This window comes from Pseudomyrmex gracilis, unplaced genomic scaffold (genome assembly GCF_002006095.1).
Source record: "Pseudomyrmex gracilis isolate BER0280 unplaced genomic scaffold, ASM200609v1 scaffold_61, whole genome shotgun sequence".
Classification (NCBI taxonomy): domain Eukaryota; kingdom Metazoa; phylum Arthropoda; class Insecta; order Hymenoptera; family Formicidae; genus Pseudomyrmex; species Pseudomyrmex gracilis.
Genome location: NW_018020645.1, coordinates 474338 through 501600, shown reverse-complemented (window position 1 = coordinate 501600; position 27263 = coordinate 474338). Strand labels below are relative to the sequence as shown.

At 38.7% G+C, this 27263-nt stretch overlaps 3 protein-coding genes across 3 annotated transcripts; 2 read left to right on the top strand and 1 right to left on the bottom strand.

Annotated features, from left to right (window-relative positions):
- Positions 1–1474: 1474 nt before the first annotated feature.
- Positions 1475–2766, bottom strand: LOC109854199 (methyltransferase-like protein 6). Its single transcript, XM_020427065.1, has 4 exons — positions 2189–2766; positions 1966–2111; positions 1736–1879; positions 1475–1650 (listed from the first exon to the last, which is right to left on the bottom strand). The coding sequence occupies exons 1-4, from the start codon at positions 2564–2566 to the stop codon at positions 1494–1496; spliced, it is 825 nt and encodes a 274-aa protein (XP_020282654.1). The 5' UTR covers positions 2567–2766; the 3' UTR covers positions 1475–1493.
- Positions 2767–5289: 2523 nt separating this feature from the next.
- LOC109854220 (D-beta-hydroxybutyrate dehydrogenase, mitochondrial) lies at positions 5290–21878 on the top strand. The gene is made up of 6 exons (XM_020427101.1): positions 5290–5548; positions 15419–15647; positions 17631–17871; positions 19730–19882; positions 20332–20533; positions 21091–21878. Exons 2-6 carry the CDS (start codon positions 15441–15443, stop codon positions 21245–21247), a joined length of 960 nt encoding a protein of 319 aa, XP_020282690.1. The 5' UTR covers positions 5290–5548; positions 15419–15440; the 3' UTR covers positions 21248–21878.
- Positions 21879–25116: 3238 nt separating this feature from the next.
- On the top strand, positions 25117–26875 carry LOC109854237 (uncharacterized histidine-rich protein DDB_G0274557-like). Its single transcript, XM_020427120.1, has 3 exons — positions 25117–25216; positions 25429–25677; positions 26727–26875. The coding sequence occupies exons 1-3, from the start codon at positions 25117–25119 to the stop codon at positions 26873–26875; spliced, it is 498 nt and encodes a 165-aa protein (XP_020282709.1).
- The last annotated feature ends 388 nt before the right edge of the window (positions 26876–27263 follow it).

Below are 27263 nucleotides of genomic sequence, written 5' to 3'. Positions count from 1 at the left end.
TGTCAGATAGAGCTAATAAGAAAAATCACAATGATTCATACGAAAGATGTGAGAGTTTATTCATCATATTAAGTGCATTTCTATTAAAAAAAAAAAATTGATTCACAAATATTAAACTCACCATGTACAGCTTTTCTGCATGAAATTGCATATTGATTTCAACAATAAACCTGTCAATACAATAAAGTAATGTTTATATTTTATACATAACGCTCTATAGTACTTTAAGTTAATAATAGAATTATATCAGATGGATATTGAAATCACGATTCATACGAAAGATGGTATTTTGTAAATCATCATTAAGTTAGAATTTTTAAACTATCACAATTATATCATAAACGTAATAACTTACCGTATATATAAATGCCAAGTATTTACATCGTCGTATTACTTAAATGACAGTCAAAGGTGCTATTGTTCTGTAATACAGAAATAAAACCATTATTCTCGATAATTAACACAGCATTTTGTAATAACTTTTAAGTGTTTATCAGTGGTAGTGACGAATTATAAGATATATCATGATTATTCAAAGCAATATACTCTTGGTATGCATCATAGAGAAACGTACTAAGTAACGGTAATTCAAGACTATTATGTACTTACTCAACAATGTATAATATAGCTTAAAGTTTTGCAACATTTAGAACATCTAAAAAACAAAACAAACTACATTATGTTTATATTCTTTATAATATAGTATATTCAAAATATGTATTTATAAATATCAGATAGGGACGAAAGACTTATAATATTGTCATCAAGAAATATCAGATGAACTATGGAATCATCATTATATATTTAAATTATTTATATATAGCATATAGATTTAAATCTATACCTTATGTATTCTTGATTGCACAATTATCCGTTTCTTCTTTAGTTATAACAGTTTATTCATTTTGCAATTTCAAATAAAATATCTTCATATAATTCATGATAATTTGTATATCTGAAGATAAAATACATTATAAATCTAAAAAATAAATAAAAGTAAAGATTATGATATTAAGAACAGTTCAGAACTGCAGGGATTTCATCATAAAATCAGAAATTGTATAGCTTCATCATTTGAATATAAAAAAATTACAAAAATAATGATGCATCTTTTATTATTTTATTAAAATCTAATTTCATTTATACTTACTACTAAAATAATAACATGCATTGTTTATTCTATTTCCATGTGATGCAACTCTTTGTGACCACTTTGTGATCTGTATCGAAGTATCAGTCATAGAGTCATTATTCTTTTAATTTTCTATAAAAAAATATATAAGTATTAAAAAACAAGATAAATTTAAAAAAGTTTGTTTATTTTCGATACAGAGAAAGTCAGATAGGAGCGAAAGACATTTATAAGCGTAGTCATCAAAGTATATCAGATGAACTATGGAATCATCACATAAATTTGCCTAATAAAACCTGTATTAAATAAATAATGAACGTGTTCATAGAACAATCAACTTACCACTTTTATTGTCAAATTTTCAAGATTTTTTGAATTTTGCTTGTACAAAGATTCTGGGAACATCAATGTTTTCTTTTAGATTCACAGTACGTCTCTGTACATAACCACAATCTACCGTTTGAAAACCAACAGACTCAAACAGACTTGCTACTTGTTCTGCAGAAAAATAATAGCTCCTGAAATCCAAAAAATTTTCATATCAGAACTAAACTTCATCTAACTTTATTAAATTATAAAACATGTAAATAGAAATTTAGAAACCTGGTCCCATCCTGACGCATGTAAAGATTCTCGCTTATCTTATGCCCAGGTTTAAACCGCAACTGTGCCATATCATATAACCCATAATCTCGAAAAAGTAATATTCCTCCATTGTCAAGAACATTGTACACATTTTGAACAACTCTAAATAAACAGTTTAAATAAGTAACAATGTAAAAAACTTTGTAATACATAGTCCTATCATAATCTCAGTCTTGCTTACAACATACTTGGAAAATTTATCAGGATGAATAGCTGATAGTACAAAGATAAGTGTTGCAATATCAATTGAACAGTCAATCTCAGAAAAACAATTTTCTACCGTAACATCAACTTGAAATGCTTTCATTGTTTCCGAGTCGAACAATTCTTGATCCTATAATAAAGCATCTATTATATAACACGTTGCTATACAAAATATTTCGAGTTGTACATTTAAAATATCTAATGTACCTTGAGCAATTCAATTGCTCGCGTGGATAAATCGCACGCAAATATCTTCCGAAATTTCAATCCGACTTTTATTAACGGATAAATGAAATTTCCAACTCCGCAGCCGACCTCGAGGAGGACATTTTGTTTTTCCTTCCCGCCTAAATCTAGCAACTCATCGAATTCACGCGTAGTCCAGTGTCTATCTTTGAAGAATCGCTTATCGTTTCGCTTATAAAACAAATCCCAATGTTTCTTTGCGTCTCTCTCAAGCTGATTCGCACGAAATTCGGAAACTAAACGACTATCTTGCGCTTTCATACGATCGATTTCGGCCGGAGTGAGATGCTTGGCCACGTGGCCCACGTTCGATGTATCTTTTTTTGTGGATTTATTCATTTTTCCCGGTAAATTATGTCACCAAAGCGAATAATTAATGTCACAAAGCAACATTTATTCTGTGCAACACGTCCAATCTACGTTCTCACGTAAAGTTTCCTCTGTCTCTTAAATATTTCCGCGTACTGTATAAAATTGTAACCTTACTTGCTGAGAGCAGACCCATCCTTTCCCGTTGAGGTGCCGACAGAAAATGGACGAGAAGCGAAGCGCGTTGTTCCGAGTGGCGTTGCTCAGCAGATGCAACGTTGCCGCACAACATTTGCGGAAACACGTGACTGCCACATACCTCGTGATTTCCTGCGCACAAATTTTGAATTGAAAGTACCGTAGATATTTAAAAACAAAGAGATATTTAAAAACACAAGACAGTATTTAAAATATCTAAAACTTAAATATATCTTGATAAGTTTATGTTTTAAAACACATACACAATCAGTTTTTTTATTTTAAGTTTAAGAATTAAAAGAATTTGCACAAACATAAGCAAATCTTTAAAGAAACATATTTATTTATTTAAAAATATCATTTTTTTAAATCACTTATGTATGTATTAATGTAATAATTTTTAACAATATTTAATTTAAAAAACTTAATTAATATCTAGATACTACATTAATATTTAGATATAAGATTAATAAATATTTATCAATATATGTTGAATGTTTTATACTGTTTGATTAAACTTAAAGTAGGTTTCTTTTGCGGTGTTAGTATGAATTTCGTATGAATTTCACGTGTACATACATATATATGTACACACATACACATACACAAACACAATTCAATTAATATGCAAAACTTGTAAGGAGGGAACAAATATTTTATGCCACCATAGCATTGGCTCATAATGACAAAGGGGGCTAAACGTGACTAAAATTCAGTCAACAAATTACATATCACTTATCGCGATATAAAACAAAAAATAGTTATGAATAACACAAACCCATGTTGAATATTAATGGGATATATATTCTCTCTCTCCATAAAGTGTGCTGTACAAACTGGTATAAATCACGTTCCGGTTTGTCACTTCACACACTTGTTTTCCACAATATTCAACGCATTTTACGATTTATAAAGAACCCATAATGTGAGAACGTGGTTGAAAGAAAATGAATCGATTGAGTAGTATGTAGGTCATTGCAGACCACAATTTTGTCGAGAGCTTCGCGGGAGGTAACAGCCATAGATTACCTGAATGGAATGAGAAACACGTTTTGCAATTCGCAGTCATTAATGCCCCGTGAAGTAACGTCATTTTACAGTTTTCAATGCGGTCATTCTTCATGGTCACTATACGTAAACTGTATTCTTTGCTTTGTATTATAAAAAAATGCATACAATTAAAATTGTATTTTTCACAGAACATGGTAAATATGTAAAGTATTTACAAAAGATTGCGTCAACAATTTATAAGATAATCTTTTTCTTTTATGCAAAACTTTTAATAAAAAGACACAAAAAAGAGCAAAAACTAGCAAGTATACGATTTAAAAAATTGATAGATATTACATATCTATATTCATGATTATCTTATTTATATAAACTATATGTGTGTATATGTGTGTAATAGAAATCTAATCTATTTAAGTGAACAATTTGTATCAAAGTCGTTGAACACATATGTAGCCAGTTAATGTTGTGAATATTGAATTTTCGTTCGCTAATGCATGTAATTTTATTTCGATGTTATTGTACGAAAGTTTGCCTCGCTAATTAGCAAATCATTAAAACCGGGTAAAGCTCGCTCTCGCACCGGTCGTCGTCGGAAAATGTGTGTTTCGCGCGGTTTACGTATACACACAGTGTGTGTGCATAATGATAAAAAATAATCCTCATTCCGAGGAAAGCTCTCGCGAGATTGAGCGCATTTCGGCCCTCACGAAAGCGATCAAGAGATTATCCGGTCTCCACCCGTTACCGCGCGTTATTACGCTCCAGCAGGCCCGCGCGCGATTTACGCAGTTTCAAATCCCACTAATGTTTCCATTAATGCCCGTTCCTCTTCTCTTGCACGGATGCTTTTTGGAATTTTTCTGCGGAATGAATTATTAAGATTAGCTGCTGTTGCTCGAGAATTTTCACACGTACGCCGGAAAGCGGTTAGTTCCTTTTATTGTATGTGTGTGTACGGTCAGAAGAATAAAAATAAATCTTTCAAGAGTAATGAAAAACTAATATTTAAAAGTTGAAATCTGAGAGAGAGAGAGAGAGAGAGAGAGAGAGAGAAAGAAAAAGAGAAGGAAAAAGAGAAAGAGAAAGAGAGAGAGAGAAAAAGAGATAGGGAAAGAGAAATTATTTGAATGAAGTTTTTATAGTATCAAATATAGTAAACAGTAAAATTTACACATAATTAATTTTCAAGGCTGATACAATTTATTTACAGTTTTACAAAAATACACATATGTACATTTTTACATAATAAAATAGGTATAACAGAAATATAGAGAAAATAATAATACCCGATAATAACATAATATTAATTATGTTAATTATTTTAGAAGAAAAAATGTTTGATCTTTTTATATCTAACAATTTAAAAAAAAAAAAAAAATCTCAGTTGGTGTTAAATTTCAAAGACGCCTCGATGACAATCGATGCATCTCAATTATTGCAATGTGATGCATGAGAGACGCGCACGTGATCGTATAGGCGCGGCGACGGAGTCACGAAGATGCCTCCTTGCCGTGCCTTTTCCATTCCGCCGAGGTAGGCACGGCCGAAGTATCGTATATACCGTTCCTCCTCGTAGGCATTCCAAGCGGGAATTCTCGAAAGCCAGTTGTGTTGTAGAAACCGCGGCGCGGCTCGCCGCTCGCCGGTACTTTCGACCGGTCGTAAAGTCGACGTTTCGCAGCTCCGCGCTGCTTTCAGTAATACGGAATTTCGCCCGGAAAGCGGACGCAAAACGTGTCGCAAACTATAATATTGACCAGCCAAACCCGGAAGAAGATCGACGGCTCCATCCGTAAAATTCTGGTGAGTTATGCGCTCATTTCTACCTGTCAGTTCGCCAACTGTTTGAGCAACGGTCAACTTCTGTTAGGAATGCATCTTTGAGGTTCAATAGAACTGTTGTTTGGCCTGTTCAATATTTGTACCATCGTTACACATGTCGGTTATTTAAGTAAAATTTCATAGTTACATCATTTTTCTAAACATTTTTTCCAACATTAATTTTCATTCGTCTAACGTTATATTATTTTTTCGAAAATACATACATTTTTTTGTGTCTATATATTTAAGAAACTAATCTTTGCTGTACATGTATGTACGTCCTTCGGAATATGTGAATTACACTGATGTTAAGTTTGGAATCTAGATCACACTTTAATCACGATGCCAATCAGTCCTCAGTCATCGTAGAAAATAGCCATTAAACGAATTACGAATGTTCTAATTTCGTCGTTCGTACGTCGAAGAATCGCGGGCACATATAAAAATCTCTTTCTTTGATGCAATCGGAACCGGAGAAATATTTCAACTCAATTTCATAGAGTTAAGTGACTTTTTTTAGACGATCAAGAAGAAATTGCATTGATATTGAGAAAACGATTTATTTTGGAATTATTCAATATTGATTGATTGTATCTATCGCATATCAAGTTTAACAATCAGGACATTTAATCATGAAACTTTGACATTTAATCATGATTTCGAAACATCTGTTTCATTGGCCTGTTTAACAACTTGTCATTGGATACGCCCGATATTTTTCGACGATTAACAAGTTTCGACGACTATTCAAAAGAAATTGTATCAAAATCCAATCAAACGTAGTAGTTTATTTTAGAGTGATTGCGCCAATCGATATCAGCCAATATCGATACATTTGAAGTGTATCATCCAAATTGGTTCTCTGAACAGTCCCGGCAATTTTTGACGAGAACCATTTCACCAATTGCCGCGCTCAGAAATTTTGTCGTTAGATACACGATATCGCGTTTGCGAAAACGCATCTCGCAGTTGACGAAAATCGAGAAAACTCTCAAACGTAATGATCAGATCCATTTGCATGAGCGATTCCTTTGTCTCGATTCCTCGAGCAGGGCGAGGCGCTCGCCGTTTCCGCTTAGGAACCTTTCGATTATCACTACTAGCGGACCGTGTCATCGCGAACGAGATGCTATTTCCGAGGATCGATATTATCCGCGCGTCAAGAATAATATTTTCTACGTCATTCGGCGAAGGCCGGCCGCGCGCCGACGGAGAAACCGAGAATGTATTCGTCGAGCAATAGAGCAAATCTGATATCGGCTGTGTGTGTGTACTCGCAATGCAATTAAGACTTAATTAAGCCGAAAAGACAAGACGGGGGCGTAGAATGACTCTCGCGGTGCAACACGCGCGCCTAATTCCAGGGTTGCTGCGTGCAATTTTTTTTTTTCCACGAGCGTGTGCGTTCGACTCGTTCTGTGCTCTACTTAACCGGCGATTTAATTTTCACTCGCGTCGCACTTACACGAGTTTTAACGGCGCAATTAAACTGCTCTCTCTCTGATCATCTTCACTGTTCGCAAATAACACACAACACGCATCCCGTCATTGTAGCTGTCATCCTTGTCGTTGGTTTTAGCAGACGGTCTATAATTCGCTATCTCCCGGAGACGCTTCTCTCGCCCGAGGTAAAAAAAACTCGCATTAGCCGATAACAACGAGTTTCTAAACGCCCCGAAACGAAACGAGATCGGTTTTTCTACTTGTTTCGAGAGATTAGTAGGAGAGAACGACGAACTCTCGGACAGCCGCGAGTTTTTTTTTTTCTTTTCGTCGAATTTCTCTCGGACAGATATATAATTGCGACTGTTTTAATGAAGGTTTAATTGTTTGTTTTTTTTTTCGCGATATTCTGATTGTTTCGTTTCTACGATATCCATTTCTGTAGAATGCAAACAATTAGAAATAATTATTTCAATAATTAGAGATGATAGTCAGATGTGATGTAAAAGTGAAAAGTGGCGCCTTCAGGTTTTTTTTTTTAGGCAGGTGCCGCTTTCGCCACGCCCTAATTACAGACGACGTAATACGTGAACTGGTCGCGAGATTTTGTATCTGCTATATAAGCCCGCAAGCGCGCTGCGCATCGATGCATGGATCGGATTTCACGATTATGCGCGATTAAACCCGCGTGTTCATGTAATAGCGAAACAAACAACAAAATTCTAATGTTGCGATAGAAGATTGATGTTGATACAAAAGATTTTGTTTCGCGCGAAAATTACATCCTATTAGAGCGAAATTAACGATAACCGGCTCGCACCTACCAGCAAACTTCGGAAATTCAGGTCGACTGAAATAATTGCCATGTCAAACAAATTCCGTCGGTAGAGAGAGCAATGTAACTTAAGAAAGTCAACCATTAGCGCGAACGTGCTTACTTCACTTGAACCATAAATTATTCACAATAGTATTGTGATTTGAATTAGGTGATTTATTGCGCTTAAATTAGACTTGCGCATAATGTTTCAACATCGCGCTCCGTAATTGAACCTTTGAACCGGGCAAACATAATTCCGAAAACCCGATCGCTTTTTCATTTCAACTTTATTCATTGAACAATTCCGTTTTCCACACAAATTTTCAGCGAGACACAGCGTCTCTTTTCACACAAATTCTCTCGGAGAGAATGTTTCCACAGAGAGAAAAAAAAAACATCAAAGAGATTCAAATTCGAAATTTGTTCCTTTTCTCACGAATCTCTGATTAGTTTTATCTGCATTTGTTTTTAACAAATGTAGATACTTTACGACTCGTCGTTCACAGTCTAACGGTCAAGAAGGCGCTTTCTCTAGCGATCGAAGAAGAAAACCCCGTCGCGCGCGCGGCCCGTACGTCCGCGCCGCCGGCGTTACCCGGATAGATGCACTTCCTTGTCGACAACTCGCGCGAAAGTAAGCGCGAGTCGGAATATCGAGAACGGCGAGTAGTAATATCGGTACGCGAAACAACTACATATTTTGCGAACGATCGCAATCCGCATTCCTGGACGAGCGCAACGTTCTCAGTCTTTCGGCTCACGGCGGGAAAAGTGCTTAGGCTTAAACTTTCTAAGCGGCAACGTTTCACGTTGCACCACATCGTGGTATTTATGTTCGGCGCGGGAAGAAAAAAAAAACATATTTACGATTCTCCCGGTTGCAAGAAGGAAAAGAGGGCCGTTCGAAAAAAAACCGAGTCGCGTCGACGCAACGCTGGCAGAACTCGCTTGTTCGCGCGATCATTAGTCGCTCGCTAATGCATGCAATTAGAACTTTTTGCGCGCCTACGAAATCCAGTTTTCTGCCCACATAGGTCGCTTAAATCAGTTTCGCGAATTATTTGGAAAAATTATTTGGAAAAAGTTTCTCGCGTGCACTCGAAGTCAGAAGGTACGAACGTTGCGCTCCGATGTATAATAACTTATCGTTAATTAACGCCGCCAGATATGTAACAAACCGTTTCGCTGTGCTTACATACGGAATGATTTCATTTCAATTCAGGAATAGCTCCGTTAATAATCGCGAAACAACAAGCAACAAGTGAAAAGGTTCGGTTGAATCCAGGCACGCGTGTACGCTTTCCAAATGTACAACGAGAACTTTATGCCGCGTGGTTTGTGAGTGCGTTTCCGATGCACAGTCTCGTGAAAACAAAATATCTACAAGTCTCGCAAATAACAATCCGCAATATTACGAGTGCAAATTGTTCGTAACAAATTGTCACGGTTCGAAGAAACACGTATAAGAAATATATTAGAACGTATTGTGAAAAATAATTATGTTGTTAAATTTTTTCAAGATTCTCTTGCAAAAAGTTGAGATGAATCTTTGCCAGAAGTTTATTTTGAAAGACTGAAAATTATGTGGCAGATCTTCGAATACCGAAACTACCGTTATCTGACGCGATTTGCTTTCTATCGGAAGTAGGTGTAAGATGAGAGAGTCGCGCGTGATGTCCAAATTGTCATGCAAATATTAAACAACGCACATGGTGGGGCCAACATTATTTACCTTTTACACACAGTCGTCCGCTCGCGGTCAACTGCAAGTACCGTTGCTTCGCGTTGTCCGGAAATTCTGATACACACACACACACACACACACACACACACACATACACAAATACAGCTCGTAACCGCGGATTACACGCTCTACGCCCGCGCACTTGTAAACAGAAGCTATAATTCTTACGATAATGGAGGAAGAAGAGAAGCAGCCAACTGAAGCCGCTAACTAGTGTCCACATTGCAGGAAATCGCATCGATACTTATTCGTGATTGACAATCGCTAGAAATAAATGATTAATATTAACGAGAGGATATATGCAACCAAGTAATTATTCAGAGAGAAACAACAGAGAATGCGTTTGTTTTGATCTATTATAAAAATTGATAAAAATAATCATAAAAAAAACTAATATGTATAAAAAAAATGTGTATTGAGTTCTTTGAAATTGCGGCCGTTCGCTTGTGTCCCGTTAAACTTCGGTCTCGTTTTTTGCTTGACATGAATGTTCTTTAATGGCGTAGTTCAACATTCTCTAGTGAGAGACAATGTGTGTCGAACGTAATAATAATGTGAAATAATTCTAAGATGTCACGCGCGGTTTAACTTTTTAACAATTTTAATTAAAAAAACGATAATATATTTGACCACGAAAAAGTGCTGTTATAAGACAATTGTTTATGATTAACAACTAAAAAATAAGAAAAACTTTCGAGATTGTTTAACTGCTATCGATCTTATTAACAAAACATAGAGCTATGCAAATTTGACGTGTTCGTGAAAAAATCACTGCTTTTAGTTTTACTCGGATTTGTGTCAAAGCGTTTCAAATGTATGTTTTCTGCTTTTTTGTCTCATTTGGCACCGTATCCCAAAAATAAAAAAAAAAAAATAAAAACTTTCAGAATATGCGTCTAAATCTGTTTTCATCAATCAAAGGTTAGATTTTCACCAAATGTGCACAAATCAAAGAATTGATTTCAAACACCAGCGAAAAAATACCGACATTGATTTTCAACGCTTTGTGATTGTTTTGTTTTAAACGCACCGCCTTTTGATTCAAACGCGATGCTACGCGGTGCAAATGAACGCGTGTGGATTTATCTCTGAACAACTCGTTTTCCCGCAGGTGCCGGTTCACGCACGTAATCGAAGGAAAAGCCCGTTAATTTCGTAGCGAGACGCACTCGCCAGCGAGAATAATTATTTGGCATACATTAGTCACAGAGAGCTCGAACGGAGAGCTCGCACTTCCTAAAATGCTTCGTTACCCTCGGCAAAATCGCGCGGTTTAACTGTTCCTACCGATCGTTAACTGCACAGAAATGCATCGCCGTGAGCAAGCCGATGATCGACGAAGCGATCAAGTTTAATTAGGTACCAAGTCGCATTAATTACTAAACAATAATCACTGATGCAACAACGCGGCGTTACTTGGACGTAACAAGCGTTGCGGTTTCTATCGCTTTGCCATATGAGCATTAGATAATGAGTCTCTTGAGAAATTAATACCGGATTTTGTGATATGTTTCAAATGGCGGTGTTGTAAAAGCAGCGCTTTTAACGCATTTAATTTCGCCGATGCTTCAGAAGAACCGCGGTGTTTTAGCATCTCGTGTTTAGCCCACAAAATTCCAGCATCCAGCTCGCGTTCTCAAGAACTCGGTTGCCCACAAGATTAAACGCCCCATATTCGACCAGATTTCATCGCGCTTCGTACTCGTTTGTTTGTTCATTAGAGTTGATTTTGTTGATTGATTTAGTTTGCTTGAATCTCTCTCTCTCCGACGCGGCGTTAAAGGGTTAAATAATTAACGAGCGTTAATTGCATGTGCAAACTGCTTCGTAGGAAGCCCGACGAAGCGCCTCAACGTATGCGCCGATAAGCTTTAATTTGCGCCAACACAAACCGCCGTTGCGCGCGCTTTGCTCGCTATCAAACGCTGCCATTAGAGGACACTGACGAGAGGAAAAAACGCGCGCGCGCGAGCGCTTGTTTGTATGCGGGAAGAAAGTCGGCGAGCACCTGATGAAGGAATGCGATGATTACCTCGAAGTAATAGGCGGGCTTGATGAATGTACGGTCGCTTGTTTTTTATCCAATATAACGGGCGGATATGCCGCTGCGTCGGTAAGCGAACGCGCACATACATATATATATATACGTTTGTGGTCGGTAACGTTTCATGTGTACGAACGTACAGTCGTATTAGCGATATACGCGAAAGGAAGATCGCTTCAACCGCGGCTAGTTGCGCATGCTGTCCCCTCGTGGGAGAGATACCCCCGCTTTCCCCCTCGAATACCACGATGTAACTTCCAGCATTCCAACTGGCGCACGTCTCACGACGGGTACGGCACTGGCGATTAATTGAGATGACATAGCCGCTTATTAGCATGGCGTTGCAATATGCGGTCGCTCTGCTCTACACGGCGGAGTCAATATTCCTTTCGAATCCAATTACAACTCCAATTTCGAGACAGTTAACATCATTTTACCGTTAATTTGAATGACAAACACACTTTTTCTTCGTTTGTAAATTTGTTTTATCACAGAGAGAGAGAAAGAGAGAGAGAGAGAGAGAGAGAGAGAGAGAGAGAGAGAGAGAGAGAGAGAGAGAGAGAATGTAAATGAAAACAATGAACGTTAATCTTTGCACAGAGTGCCGTAGCTCTATTGTTGAATTTCTAACTTCCGATCGTTATTTTGTACAATTTCAGCCAATGTGAAAATATAATTAATTTATACGGCGCACGAAACACACATATACGTAGAAAGGTCGGTATGCATGTAAATTCTGCAAATTTTGTTACATTTGCAAGAGACACGCAGATTTATTTTTAAAAAATATATAATGTTCAATTTGATAGCCATTATGGCGTAACGAATTGTTTATTAAATTACTCTCGTGGTTCGCAATTAGAATAATCAACGTGATTCCCGCTTTGGGAATATGCAAGGACAAATGTCATACCTATATTCAGACATGCCTACATATATATATCTGCAGTTGCAAGTTGAGAATACTTAGCGAAATAATTACGTAGGAATATCTCATGGTCGTGAACAAACACATATTGTATTTCCGTTCTGTTTTAATGAGCTTAGAAAAATCTACTTGAAATACAAATGGCTATCAAAAGTTGATCCTTAAAAAGTAATAAAAAGACACAATAAAAGTTTACATCTTAATTAAATGACAAAGTAAATAAATTTTCGACGCCTCATTGTTAAATCCTGAAAAATAAATACACAATAATTGCTGTCATAAAAATATTCTATTAATAAATCAGATCCGGAGCGAAAGAGAGACAGAAAGAAAGAGAGAGAAAGAGAGAGAAGGTGAGAAAGAATGAGAATAATTATGGGTGAAATTTGCGATGAAAGATAATGAAACATAAAATGACTTATCACAGGTGTGACGACCTCAATCGATCAGAGCGGCGCTCTGATGCTTGAATTCCAGAGAAAGTTAACCATAATAACTCAGAAAGAAGAGAAAGAGAAAAGAGACGGAGAAAGAGAGAAAGAAAGAGAGAGAGAGAGAGAGAGAGAGAGAGAGGGAGAGGGAGAGAGAGAGATAAATAGAGAGATATGCATACTATATACGCGCACGTGCATTAAATGCTCACGCGAGGCCGCAGGTGCACGCGGCTATAAATGTCGCAGCTTCTGTGCGCGGCGCGACGCGTTGAAACGTATTAATTTCATCGCGGCGCAGCTCCCGAGTGACAAACGCTAATTTATCACACGTTGCCCTTTGCCAAATGATTCGTTATGACCGGCGAAAATCTCGCGTTGCAATCAAGATCCGTTATCGAGGTATATACGGCGCAGGAAGTCGCGCTTCTAAATTCGCGCGTCTGTCACTTCCTATAGTCTATAATAATTTTTTTTTTTTTTACAAAGTTGCGTCGCATCAGCTTCTTGACGCGTGACGGATACGGAAAATTGCGCTTAAGCCGGCGCGATCGGAAGAAAGTGTCGCAAGAAATAACCGAATGGTTTTTACGCACATACATTTCGAGCGCCTGAGCTGACGTTTCTCCGGCGTGTAAAGTTGCTTTCTACGTCGTTTTTCGTACATTTCCAACAGTTTTGCACGCCTGCGACTGACGTTTGACGTGTGTGAGAATGACCGTGTAAATGATTACACGATTATTAAATCTTATATATTACGAAATGTGGATATACAGATACTTATTCTCGCTTATTGTTATCGAAGGTGTATATTTCTCACACAATAACGTTATCTTAACACGAGGTACTTAACATTATTGTCTTACGCAACAAACGATAGAGAGATAAAGAGCAAGAGGAATATCACAATGCAATTTTTCTTTTAATCTTTGCGTTCTTTATCTTTACTCAAACTTCAAAATGCGGACAGATGAAACATAAACACAGTAACGTTTCTCTTTATTTCGCCGGAAGAAACTTCAGAAATTCTAGAAATGTGGAAACGTATGCGAGAAAGCTTCTTGAGAACGCTGCCTTGCAATATGCGAGGCAAACATTGGTTTCACATCCCAAGCAACGCACATATCTCCGTTAACGTATATACATATATTTATGTCTGATATGTTTCGGACAATGCTCCTTGCGGAATGCATTCCTTCGCATGTACGCGACCGACGTGCGTTTTACGTGTTATCGATGAGAAAAAGAGATATGTATAATATACATATATATATATGTGTATATATATATTTGCTCTCCGAGAGAAATTCATACGAAGATACGCATCGCGTGGTTGTTTTATCCTCAGCGCGATCGATGAAGTTTATTTTACCTACATCACGTTATACACTCGCGCGCATTAATCCATCTCGATTCACGGTGCGTGCATCGATGCTTTTAACAGATACCGATCGGCGAGAAAGCCGCGCGCGCGCGATTCTTCGCGAAGAAACATTTCGCGCCACGCGGGAGAAACGCCCGTCCATGACGACCTGAAATACGAGCCGCGCCATTTAATCGATTCGGCACATTAGCGGTACATGGTTCCGCAGCCGCTATTAAATCAGTCGAGCGAGGAGAACGAACGCGCACGATTTTCATCGATTACCGGAATTTCCGTTCGTACGTCCCGAGGCTCCTACGGCCGAGAGCGATTTCCCGTCGTGGCGGAGCAAGGATTGCGGAAAATCGGCGGCTGACCTGGTGCACGGCCAAACCCAGATGCATTTTAGAAAGGCGAGTGATTCCTTACAAGCAAAAGTGACCAAACCCACCTCGCCGTTCACTTTTCATGAGGAAGCCGATTCTCTCGGTGCTTGCGCACTTTTTCTTTGAACTCGTCGTGTCTCTTTTTGACCGCGCCGTCCGCGCCGAACCGATTTTACTTTTTTCAAGCAAAAATCTCAAGTTTTTACGAACCGTTCTCAGCGCGTCTCTTCACTTCGAATTTTTCATCTGTATTTTTCTCGTTATATTCTCGTTATATAATATCAAAATAAGAGAGAGAAATTTTTATATATTTAGTTAGAGAAAACATACATATTATTATGGGCTATCCCCGCGGGCTATCTCAACATTTTGATATAAAATCACAGTGCTAAAAACTTTATGCAGGGAAATTCAAAAAGCAGTTTTTTCTCTGAAAAACATACGTGTAACAGTTTTAAAACAAAAAGTATGTACAATAATTATTTTTCTGCAAATTTTACATTTTTCTACAGAACGATAGATAGGTAGGTATATGTGTGTGTGTGTGTGCGTGTGTGTGCGCGCAGAATATCGATAAAACTCATTCCTTTGTTGAGTTGTTTTCGAGATCCGCAGTGAACCGTAGAATGCCGTAGATTAATTAAAAATGAATCCGCGGCTTTCAGCGATTAACAACGTCTCTCTTTTATTTCGCAGATTTGCCAGCCAGCCGGTGACAATGGATGTGGAAACCGGGGCCATTTTGGCCCTGCAGATATTGGCTCTGTGCTCGATAGTTGCGGCCCTTTTGGCCTACCTGATGCGACAATCCAGAAATGCCGCAGACGAGTACGAGTCGCGTTACAAACGTCACGTACTCGTTACCAGCTGTGATACATGCGTAGGCCTGCAGATCGCCCTTGCACTCTACGAGGCCGGTTACAAGGTAATAATGGGCCGCGTGGCTGCGCTATAAATTACCTGTGGCATAAACTTCATCATGCGTAATACGTACACCCAATTATGCCAACGACTCGATGTGTATTCCTCGCTTTGGTTGAATATAGGTATTCAAAAATCAAGCGAGAGAACCCGAAGCCGCGTTCGCGCGACAAATGCGCAAGGCTGCGCGAAGTAACGGTCGTTACTTCGCCGTTTTATTTTGCGTGGGAACTGTGCTCAATTTTTTTTCTTCGGTTATGCGCGTAAGTACCGCGTATATGGGAAACGCGAACGAGCAACCGTCAACAAGCAGTGTGTAATATGTATATATATATATATCGCAGTCAAGTAGATACTCGTTTTTCCTCGCAAGTTAAATGTTCAACTGGGTCGAAGCGATTATTTTGACGGCCTGTTAATCATCTGAAAGGTATGCATTTATTTGCGAGTGTTTTTTGCATCCGTCAACCCCGGGCAAAGAAAATATCGATCTTTATTTTCTTTCCACACGCGAAACAAGAAGCTGGATTAGTTTTGCGAACGGCGGTCAGCTCTGGACAATGTCGGTGTTAAAATGGATAAACGTCAGTCTCTTCTCGTTTACTCTTTCTGCGGTTTTGCGCAGTCCCGCAGCTAGAGTTAAGCGGTGCCGTGCGACGCGACGACAACCGTTGAAACGCAATATCCCGCGACCTTATGTCAGAATCCCTATTATCCCTTCGAGCGTGCAACATATTTCAGATTGTCGGAGTCCGGGCTCCAAATTAGTTTCCTCGTGTCAAGAGAGCGGAACATCGGTGAGCCCTTAAATCAGTCCTGCCGACAGTCTCTCGACAGGTATTCACGTATCCGTCGAGTATATCGTGTCACCGCTCGAGAGCCGTTTCATCCAAAGATTGCCAATGGGAGAGACTTGCCGAAGTCAGATTCTGCGCGAGTAATAACTCACGTCTTATATGAAAGCTCTGACTTCGAATATATATATATATATATATATATATATATATATAGCGATATTATAGCTTCTATTAGTTCTTTTGAAGAATGACAGTAACGCACGTAGAACCGCAATTCCGTCTCTCACGTGCGGTCCATCTGCTCGGAAATGTTCGTTCAATAACTCGACTTTGTCGATTTTTTTCTGAGTTCTGGTAATAAGACTAGTCTTTTTTTTTTTTTTAATAATTCGCAACATCTTTTTGACATTTAGCTTGACATTTCGTCGAAATGTCACGTTGAGTTTGTTAATTAGCAGCTTGTCGTCAATCCGTTTACGTCAATCATCACGTGTGTGTGTGTGTGTGTGTGTGTGTGTGTGTGTGTGTGCGTGCGTGCGTGTGATAGGTAATCTCTCTTTAACGTTTTAATTAGAATTGCACGATAAAATTTTCGTGATGTACAAAGGTAAAATTAATAGAGGTCGTTCGCTTACAAATTCCAATTGCGGTCCGATTATTGTTCCGTGTGTTAGAAATGCGAGAGTTGTGGATTACCGATTACCTTTTGTGTAGAACAGCCCGCGTCAAAGAGGATCGTTGCTGCTTTATACATAGAAGCGGTTAAACGGTTTTTAATTGACTTCTTTCCTTCTCTCTCTCTCTCTCTCTCTCAACAACTCTTTGATAACACAACTATAACTCCAAGAGACAAAAAAATGGATATTGTAGATACTATTAAAAATCTTATCTAACATAGAAAAAACTATTAAAGCGTATTTTTAAATAAATTCCGCTTGTAAAATTACGAGATCAAAAATAAATGTAGAGATAACGTTGAAAAAATGAAAGCTTTTTCTCTTTATTTAAGATCCAGTTCATTGATCGAGAACCAGTATACATGTGTCATTTAACACGATGTATCAGCGTCAAAGCACAACGCGATATTGAGCGGTGTCGATATAGTGTGTAATGGACTAGCACGTGGGTTCGCGGTGAGTGGCGGCGGGCTTTCAAAACACATACCGTAACGTCGTTTCCTCCTGCGACAGGTGTTCGCAGGTTTGCTGGACCCGGCAGGCGGTTCGCCGTCGGTGAAAATCCTCAAGGCGGTCGAGCTGGAGCGGCTGAAGGAGGTCGAGGCCGGAGGTGCGAACGACGAGGATCCTCAACAGACGGAAGGTGGACGTGCTCGCGGCCAAATCGTGCCATTGGAGCTGGACCCGACAAGAGAGGACAGTTTGCACGCTTGTTTGGACGCCGTCAGGGCGAAACTTCCGGCCGGCGAAGACGGCAAGACAATTTATTCACTCTCTATCACGGTTAACCATTGAGCCAAAGTTTAGCCAAAAGATAACCGCCGTCTTCCTAAAGAACGTAGACAAGACTGACCGCGCACAAGATAGACATTAAACTATAGCTAACTTTCAATGAAAGAGGAGCGAAACTAAATATAGATGTTACTACAAGATTGAAATTTTCATAGAGATTAGAATTTAATATAATACATTGTTTTAATATCTTGATTAATCGCAAAAAGAAACTTTTTGTTTGATGTCGAGACAAAATAAGACAAAAAGAAAATTAATTTCAAAATTCCCATGACATTTATCTCTCTCGGAATATGTAAATCGATACCGAGGGAAATCACAGAAAGTTTTGATATGTTTAAATGGGGGAATATATAGATCCGAAAAGAGATTTCACGAAGTGAAATCCAGTATCACTTACCATTAAACGTTTGAAAAGGGTTTCCAAAATTATCCCGTTGTGTCAAAGAGATATTAGTCACTGTCGGATTGCCACGTAAACGCTGCATGTAAATGATTCCTTTACGCATGAGCGGCGTAGAAAGTGCATCGCCTATGTAAACAATGCTTTTAATAGCTATGCTTTCTCTGACGTTGTTACGCTGTAGTTTATAATTACTTCCTTCATGTTACGCTGCTGGCGCGTTATATATCAAAGCTATTCTGGCATTAAAGTCATCTCTCTCAAATAATAATTTGTACTCTTTTGTTGAAAGTATTTTAGTTGTTAAATAACGTAACGTGTGTTACATTGTAGATGTATGTGTTCCCGAACAATTGCAATTTAATTTTTCCGTAATTTTTATAAATAACTTGCAAATTTCTATGAAATTCAATTATACGCTTTTACACAACACAGTTTTATCAATGCTACTTGTTTGTTATTCGCGAGAAAGAAGAACGGTAATACGAACACCGTGAAATTTATACACCGTGAAATTTATATATCTTATCTTCGATAAAAATTCACATAGAACCGGATGATGTTTTACATCAGATACGGAATCAATGCCACGGTTTTTATAATAATAATTTCGTTCAGGTTATAATACTCGACAAAGTGACTCAAGGTTTTATCGATGTCGACATGAGCAAATGTTGGTGAAATCACCACCGTGCGTTCGGCAAAAGTGTTTGCAAATAAAATTTCGTGATAAATAACTTCGCGAAAACAACTGCTCAAAAACATACACGCAAGATTGCGTTATACAATATTTATATAAATACTACTTCAATAATTTTTGCGTTTTTACTTTTTTTTTTTTTTCAACGCAAGTGCAGCGCAAAAGCTGCGCCAAATGAATATTTGCGCTCGCACGAAGACCTGTCACAATAATATATCATGCGTGGTATTCCTGCGCGGCACAATGGAAGTTTGCATAATGGGAAAACACGCGAAGAAGCAACATACTTCCACATCACACAGAATAAATAAGCGTAAATGTCACATTTGTAGATTTCCGCTATTCGTTATGTCCGGGCGAGCTGTCGGGCGAAAATGAAAAGGAGGCATCGAGTGTATTAATGGAATGCCGTCTAGAATTATATTTTTCATTTTATAAATTATATTTCCGATTGAAGACGCATATAAACTTTTAAAAATGTTCGATATCTCGTTGAAAAGCGTAATTACTGCGATATCTCGCAGCATTATTTGCTCGCGCGCAATTGCCCGCTATTCGCTGTACACAACGTTCTCATTAAAGACGCGAGATCAATATACTCAGGAGCGCGGAATTCCAAGTTTCGATAAAATAAACTTCCATTCTACCACTTTTCTTTCGCGCACAAAGACGATCGTTCTAAAGTACGCTGAAGTGCTAAACTTTACTCAATTGCAGGTCTTTGGGCAGTCGTGCACACCGGCGGCTTGGTCTTGCCGGGCGTTATAGAGAAACAATCCAGCTCAATGTGGGAATCCATGTTACGTCATAATCTGGTAGCTCCTCTGAGAACAGCCAGAGTGTTCATCCCTCTTTTGCGCATCAAGAGAGGTTCGTTGAGCGTAGAAGCATCTTGAAGACACTATCATTTGCTTAAATCCATTTACGTAGAAGAAGATCATTTTCGAACACAAATTGAGACGAAAGTTTTGCCGAATATTATTGTAACTTTAATTTGCGTCGATATTGTTTTCTTACGAAAACTGACACTTTTTTCTTCATAAAGTATTCAGCAATTTAAAGATTATTTAAAATAAAAAACTTGTTCGAATTTATAAAAAGGACAAAAACTAGGTTTCGCGAACGTTAATGAGAAGTTGGCTCGCTTTTCGAGCAAACGAGTGCCTTTGAATGCTGCGGCAATGCACAATGGCACGTTTGTGACTTCGCACAAAGTAAAGTACTCGACGCGGCGACGGCGGCTGCGGCCGATTATTAACCGGCAGCAAAATCGTACTCGTTCCTTTAAGCGGCTTATATTGAAAATCTCTGTTCTCAAGGCCGCATCATACTTTTGGGTGACTCGGAGACGAACAGCAAAACGGGCTCCGGACTGGTGGCGTTCAGCGCGTCCCGCAGAGCTGTGGAAGGTGCCGCCGAGGCGTTAAAAAGCGAATTACATTCCTCAGGCGTCGACGTCGTACTTCTCAAACCACCACCCGTGAATCCCCTCGTTCTTTATGCATCGCCCGTTTTGAAGACGTAAGACCCTGCCAAGTATCAGTTTATGACGGCTTGTGTTTCCACGGGCTAACAAAGACGTTAAGTCGACTACAGGCAGTCAGGCGTCGCGCCCGAAACTACTGCTGAAAGTTTTGCGAGCCGCTTCACGGTTTCGCAATTCGCGTTCTCTCTCTCTCTCTCTCTCTCTCTCTCTCTCTCTCTTTCTCTCGCAATGCATTTCTTGTTAACTAATACTAATTCCGATTTCAGAAATTGGGTCGTTGTTTCGAAGATGGTATCTGATGGTATCTGGTAAATTGTTCTTCAATTATACATTTATTCTTGGAAGAATAAAAAGCAGAAAGAAAAGAATATCATTTGTATTATCCAAGTTTGATAGATGAAAAAATATGTACTTTACTATGAAACAAAAAAAAAAAAATGTAATTTACTTATAATTCGAAGAACTAACAAGCAATTGCGTCAGAAACCTTTCATATCTTCTTAATCTATCTGTCTATCTATCTGTTACTACATCGATAATTATCATTGCTTTGGAAGGTCTCGGTTTATGAGCAGTGCTTAATTATTTGCAGAGCCGACGTTGAGTCGGGCGTAACAGCCACGGAAGCGACGTGGACCGCTCCGCTATCGATTCACTCTATACAGAACGCTCTGATTCCTGCGATTACGACGTCGTGTCCTCCGAGCGTCTACGATATGTCCGTCAAGCCGAGGATCTTCTGTCGATAAGCTCGTTGCCGGTAGAGATTACAAGATGCAATAACACATCGCGAACTCCTCAAGTCGATACGATACGGTGTGGCGCGGCACTACTACACGTTTTGAAACAATGGCGCGTGGAGAATGTATTACACGCGCATGTCCTTTCGCGGTATCATTTGCGCTGACACGTCATTTTACGTGCCCTAAGGCGCCACACACAAACGGGATTCTTCTTTTCTCATTTCACGGTGGGCAATATGCATTCTGCGTATACGAATGTTGTCATTCTCACACGTGCTGCTTGTGTTCCAAGCAGTATCAATTTTGAATTCTCGTTTTTTATTTTTTCATGTTATGCATCGCGTCTGCCGCGCCACGTAGCGCATCAATTCGAGGAAATATATTAACAAAACAGCCAGTAATCATTTATCGCAAGTAAAATTGTGTTTGCACAACGACATTTCATTTGCGAAAAATTATGTTTATATAATAAATCTGTAAAACTTGTGCAAATACATACGCATTTATTTTGTTTACGCGTGAATAATTAAAAAACTATATATATATAATACTAAGAGAAATATAATTTATGGTATATAAAACTAAAAGAGAGTAACACGTGTATAATATATCTTCCCTCGGCGATTGCATATATAATATCGATAACATTTATGTATATATATATATATATTTGTCGAAATGTGTATAAAATATATAATATAGACACTTTTACAGCAATATGTAATGTTTCAATTACCCGTTGTTTTCTTCGTGAGGAAAATTTCAAAATGTGGTCGTAATTAATGCTCTTTAGTTTTAAACAGTTTTAGCACGCTTTTAGTAAAACTTACCAATTTTCCGCAAGAAAATTGTTTAGTCGGTAAATGCGAGTTGCTGCTTAACTCAAAATTACGTTTGTATGGTTAAGCTGCAGTTACCTATAACTCTCGACTGGAGCACTTAACAAATACCAGGCGCGCATATACAGTTTATGTAGAAGTAGAATGTGTTTGTGAAAGATACATGTGTGTTCGTGCGTATACGCAACACTTTTCCTAATTGTATTTTTTTTTTTTAGAATTATACAGAGAATATTATGCGAGCACTCAACACTCCTTTATTTTCAACGATTATATAATATTTTCGACGTTTTAATTAACTATCGCCGTAAAATATAAGTTCAATTTTTATAACATCAGTTGAAGAATTGAATTAAGTCAATTGACAAATTATTAATTGAAAAATATCCTTTTTAAACTAAAATATTATTTAATTTACGCTGTGTTTTAAAAATGTTTGCCGACATTACAGTCTGTCCTGTGCAGTTATAATTATTTTGTTCGCAATAGTAATTAGAAAGCTGCATATGTATTACCTTTCGCGCGCGGTGGTAGTAGTTGTAGTTTCCATCACGAGAGATTCACGGATAACTCGGCAGACTGCGTCGTGAATAATTAATTTGTATGTAACTTGATGCGCAATGTGAATAATAAAATTTCGAAGTAAGATTAACGCGGCGCGTAATGCTCTATGCATATACATTAGATGTAAGTATAATATCGCGCGGTCGCGTAGCGAGTGCAGCGCTGGAAATTAACTGATCTGCCAGTCGCGCTCTCCGAGTTTCGCACGCCGGGGTTGGGAAAGCGACGGCATTGGAAAATCGCGCGGGACAAGAACGGACTGCTGGTTAATCGAAAAATTCGCTTTCTCCGTGAGAACAAAAATCTGCCGGTCCGATCAACGACTGCGATTGCGTCACTTTTACGACAGACAAAAGAAAAACGTTAATTGAAACTATTTCAACAATTGACGCACGTAATGAGTAATTTCGCAAAATTTCGTCAATCGCGCGCACTTATAGAAGCGTAAAAAAAAAAGTGTTTATAACACTTGCAATTCGCGAGAACGCAGTCACGGTCATTTGAATCACAGAAATTGCCGCCAAGTTTGATAAAGATGCTTGAAAAAATCATCACTTTGATCAAAGATAAGATCGCTGTTAATCATTATGTTGAAGCAGATGTTTGATATCGGTAGATTACTGTTCTATCAATGTGCTGCTACCGTGTATCAGGCGAGTGCGCATCGAACGGAAATTCACGCAATAAATTTCCAATAAACAACATTACATCGCACCCGGTATTTGGCTATCGACACACAACTTGGCTCTGCACTGCTTTCGGAACTGATTTTCACTTAATAGACAATTTCAAACTCCAAACTCTAAATCCTGATAAATCCAACGGAAACGTAGTGTTAAAAACCCTGTGAAAATCACGTACATTTATTATTTCCGAGCCATTACTTTTTCGGTTACTAAAGCGCGACGCCAATTCGTGACTGGCAGTGACAAAGTTTGGGGTCGTACCGCGTCGTTGTTTCGAAGAATTATTATCATTTCTACGACCCGACTGGTCACACCTCTCTCGCCGCGCGGTATCAAGACCGACCGCAAGGTATGACACGAATTAATGGCTAAAAGGGTGAGTTTTTTGCTCACTTCCCGGGATGGTCGTTCCTATAAAGCGATCTCGTTTCTTCGGTAGTTGGAGCAGTCCATTGGTGGTTTCCGTAAAGGAAGAAACATGGTCTTTGTAAAGGTAAACTAAAGTCGATAGCACAGTATTCGATACCGTAAGTCGATATGCCGAAGAGCGCGAGTGGTAGTATTGTTGTTAAAGCCGCTCTGACGGGACGCGAAAATTTGTGTACTACTATGAGTAGGTCAGTTTATAGTGCACGTCGCTTATAATTTGCGCGTAGTATTCTGCGAGCGAAAAATAGTGAAAGATGTGTTGCGTCTTTTTTTTTTTTTTTTTTGTGAGAGCGTTCCGTGATATAATAATCACGTATCTCGCATTACCACAGCGAAAGTATTACCATGGGAAACGTTATACAATACGCGATAGAGAGAGTAGCTTCCGCGCGAAATAATTTTCATTCTGTGGTCGTGCGCTAAAAATAGAAGTGTGTTTATAGACACACATCTTCTTTTGTATTTTATTTGACAAATTAAATAACAGCGAGAAAGAAAGAGAGAGAGAGAGAGAGAGAGAGAGAAGATCATATTAAAACTGATACGATCAATGGAAAAATTAATATCTCGCGATATTAGATAAAAGGCGAACTGGGAAAAACGTTTTATATCTCAATCTGATAAAATTATGCTAAAAGCTACTAACGTCAAATAGCCGGGAACTTCGTGAATGGTACATTTTATAGCGAACGGTTACTTTATCACCAGCGGATCTGAAGCTCTCTCTTTGATATCCAATTTGCGGGAAGTGGACGGATATTAACCTTTCATGATCCGGTCAGGCAAAGAACTACACGTATAACGTGAAGAATAACACCGGAGGGTTCTCAGCACTTTTACCTGGCCGCGGGCGACGACGCGGATCCTATGCCGTTGGTCTCTGTCCGATGGGCGATCGATCCAATTTCAAGTTTCGTACGTTTCCCGCCGGGCGAAAGGGCGGACCGCCGCCGCAGAGCTTCCATAAAACGAATCGCCGCGCGCGGAGCCACGCCGCGCCGAACAAAGTATCACACAGTCGTGGCCGTAAAGTACGAGTGCGGCGTGTTTCGGAGGTCTTTATGTGGGCGGTAAAAGCGTCTCGGCACAAGTCCGTTCTGGCGCACATATTCCGACCGGAAGAATAATGGCGAGCCTTTTTTTTTTTTTTTCATCCCCGACAATTTTCTATTACACGCCGCGGCAGCGATGAAAATGAATTCCGCCAACCACCCTCTCACGGACACCCTGGTTTCTTTCGATTAGATTTAAGGGATTAACTTTTCCAATTATTCGCGGCCACCAATTTACCTTTAACAGCAAACGGTACTTCACACGAGCGGAGTTGTCGCTTACACGACGACGACGACGACTCGAAATGTCCTTCCTCGTTTTGCAGGAATTGATTGTCTGCGTCGTCTTCGTCGCTGTCGTTGTTAAGGGCTTTCCCAGAACGTACAAGGAAGACACGACGTTGGGTGAGTGTCTCTCGCTTAATTCATGAAATCGGTTACTCAAGCGTCTAATTGCGCGCGTTGAGAATTTCCCGCGCAATTATTCTCGGACTTCCTTTCGTAATTTAAAAACAAAGTAACTTAAATATATAAGTACCCCGCTCGGTATTTTAAAAACTTATTCGACAAATTTGATAATGTAACTGTTTCGTGTGATCAATTTCGGAAAATCAAAGATAACGATGATGAGTCGCCGACTGTCGCTGACGATATAGAACGGAACGGACATGGCGAAGATCATAGTCATGCGTACTCGTATCATCATTTTTCCGGACCGGTGTTCGGTCATCACGAGGAGATATCGTGGAAAGATAAGCACGGTCATCATCATCACGACTACAAAGCCCATCCCAAATACAAGTACGCATATGGCGTGGACGATCATCACACCAAGGACCATCACGGACAGAAAGAGCACCGTGACGGTCTGTATATAGCAATATTACATCGAGATATTAAGTATTAGAATAATATTTCCAATCTTTTTATCACTACGCATGAAATATAATTTTTTATTTTTTTTTTTTTATAGATATGTAAATATTATGCGATATTTTACATTCTTGTGATTTTAAAGTAAATTTAAAAAAGTAATTTTTCTTTCTATATTTTTTAAAATATTGTTTTATACTTGAAAATGAAGAAAAATGATGTTGGAAATAATTAATTGAAAATATTGATTCAAGAAAAATGAATCCCTTTATTCCGCTGTGTTACGTACCTATGCATCAATTTCTTTTATGACACCGAAGATGCGATAAAGTATCGACTCGGAAAACTCAGATGTATCGCACTGATCCAGCGACCGAGCGCAACTTGATCTCGCGCTCTTAATTAGAATCTTGAAGTAATTGGACACCTGGTCTTGCTCTTAATTAGAAGTAGGAAGGAACAAGCTCGTTTCTTGTTCGGTCTTGCGGCCTGTTGAGTACATCCGCCACTTTTCTGGCGCGCTTCGCAAAAACGCGAAGACCCCTTCGCGGTCGCTCGTATTCGCCTGTTGAATTTAATTGTGAGTAATACGAAGAGAGGGGGATGGAAAGTTTATTACGCTTACGTTGGAAAGCTCTGTGGCAAAGCTCCGGCGGCGAATGAAATGCGCGGAGCTTACACAGCAAGGCTGTCCCGATACGCGCAGTATATCTGGAAAACGTGTAAACGTCTGCGCAAACGCGAATTTAATTAAAACGTATAGATACACAAGTTTCTATTATATCTTCATTCGGCGCAAATACCGGTTCTGCGTTTCGCATAAGAAACTATTCATTTAGTCGATACGGTAAAAGCAGACCAGATTGCTTTGACGTCCTCAAAACCGCGATAAATTATGCAAACAAACTTTTAAAGTTTTTTCTGATGTCACAAAAAATCATTAATTAAATTTTAATTAATCAACTAATCTAATTGCAGAGTCATTGATTATGTAATTCAACTTTATCTTAAATTTATTCTCTGCTTGTTATATGAATTTTAGGTAAACACGTTGAGGGCGAGTATCACGTTCATGAACCTGGCGGCAATGTGAGAAGTGTAAAATATCATGCCGATCCGCACGGTGGATTTTATGCTGAGGTTCATAATTATGGCGGAAACGATCATTCGGGTGGCTCGCATGGTCGATAAGCAAAGTTACGGCACGCGAAAATTGACACCGATAGACGACTAACGAAGAAACCAAAGGTGCCTGAAAAAAAATATCGTAGGAGTGACCTGCATCTTGCGCAAATCTGATCGTAGCCATTCTATTTGTTAAATATTTATATTTCTACGTAACATACATAATTAATAAATAAATGATAAAAACTGAGAGAAATATTGTACTGTCGCAGAATAATATATTAAATATTTATAGTAAATTAGTTACAAAACCAAATAATTTCTCTTTAATGCCCACGTCTCTCTCTTGTTTCAACAGCAAAACTGCGCATAAATTGTTTAAAAATCGTGATATGAAAAAGAGTAATTTAAAACGCGACTAAAAAATTACATGGCGAAAATACATGGTAAAAAA

What these genes read in the sequence shown, in the direction of transcription:
- LOC109854199 (XM_020427065.1), bottom strand. Translation starts at nt 2,566, where the DNA reads ATGAATAAATCCACAAAAAAAGATACATCGAACGTGGGCCACGTGGCC. An exon ending in CATCCTGATAAATTTTCCAA is followed by an intron (nt 1,880 to 1,965) that starts GTATGTTGTAAG and finishes CTGTTTATTTAG; the next exon opens with AGTTGTTCAAAATGTGTACA. An exon ending in ATGCGTCAGGATGGGACCAG is followed by an intron (nt 1,651 to 1,735) that starts GTTTCTAAATTT and finishes TTTGGATTTCAG; the next exon opens with GAGCTATTATTTTTCTGCAG.
- LOC109854220 (XM_020427101.1), top strand. Translation starts at nt 15,441, where the DNA reads ATGGATGTGGAAACCGGGGCCATTTTGGCCCTGCAGATATTGGCTCTG. An exon ending in ACTTCCGGCCGGCGAAGACG is followed by an intron (nt 17,872 to 19,729) that starts GCAAGACAATTT and finishes ACTCAATTGCAG; the next exon opens with GTCTTTGGGCAGTCGTGCAC. An exon ending in TCTTTTGCGCATCAAGAGAG is followed by an intron (nt 19,883 to 20,331) that starts GTTCGTTGAGCG and finishes TCTGTTCTCAAG; the next exon opens with GCCGCATCATACTTTTGGGT.
- LOC109854237 (XM_020427120.1), top strand. Translation starts at nt 25,117, where the DNA reads ATGTCCTTCCTCGTTTTGCAGGAATTGATTGTCTGCGTCGTCTTCGTC. An exon ending in CAAGGAAGACACGACGTTGG is followed by an intron (nt 25,217 to 25,428) that starts GTGAGTGTCTCT and finishes GGAAAATCAAAG; the next exon opens with ATAACGATGATGAGTCGCCG. An exon ending in ACAGAAAGAGCACCGTGACG is followed by an intron (nt 25,678 to 26,726) that starts GTCTGTATATAG and finishes TATGAATTTTAG; the next exon opens with GTAAACACGTTGAGGGCGAG.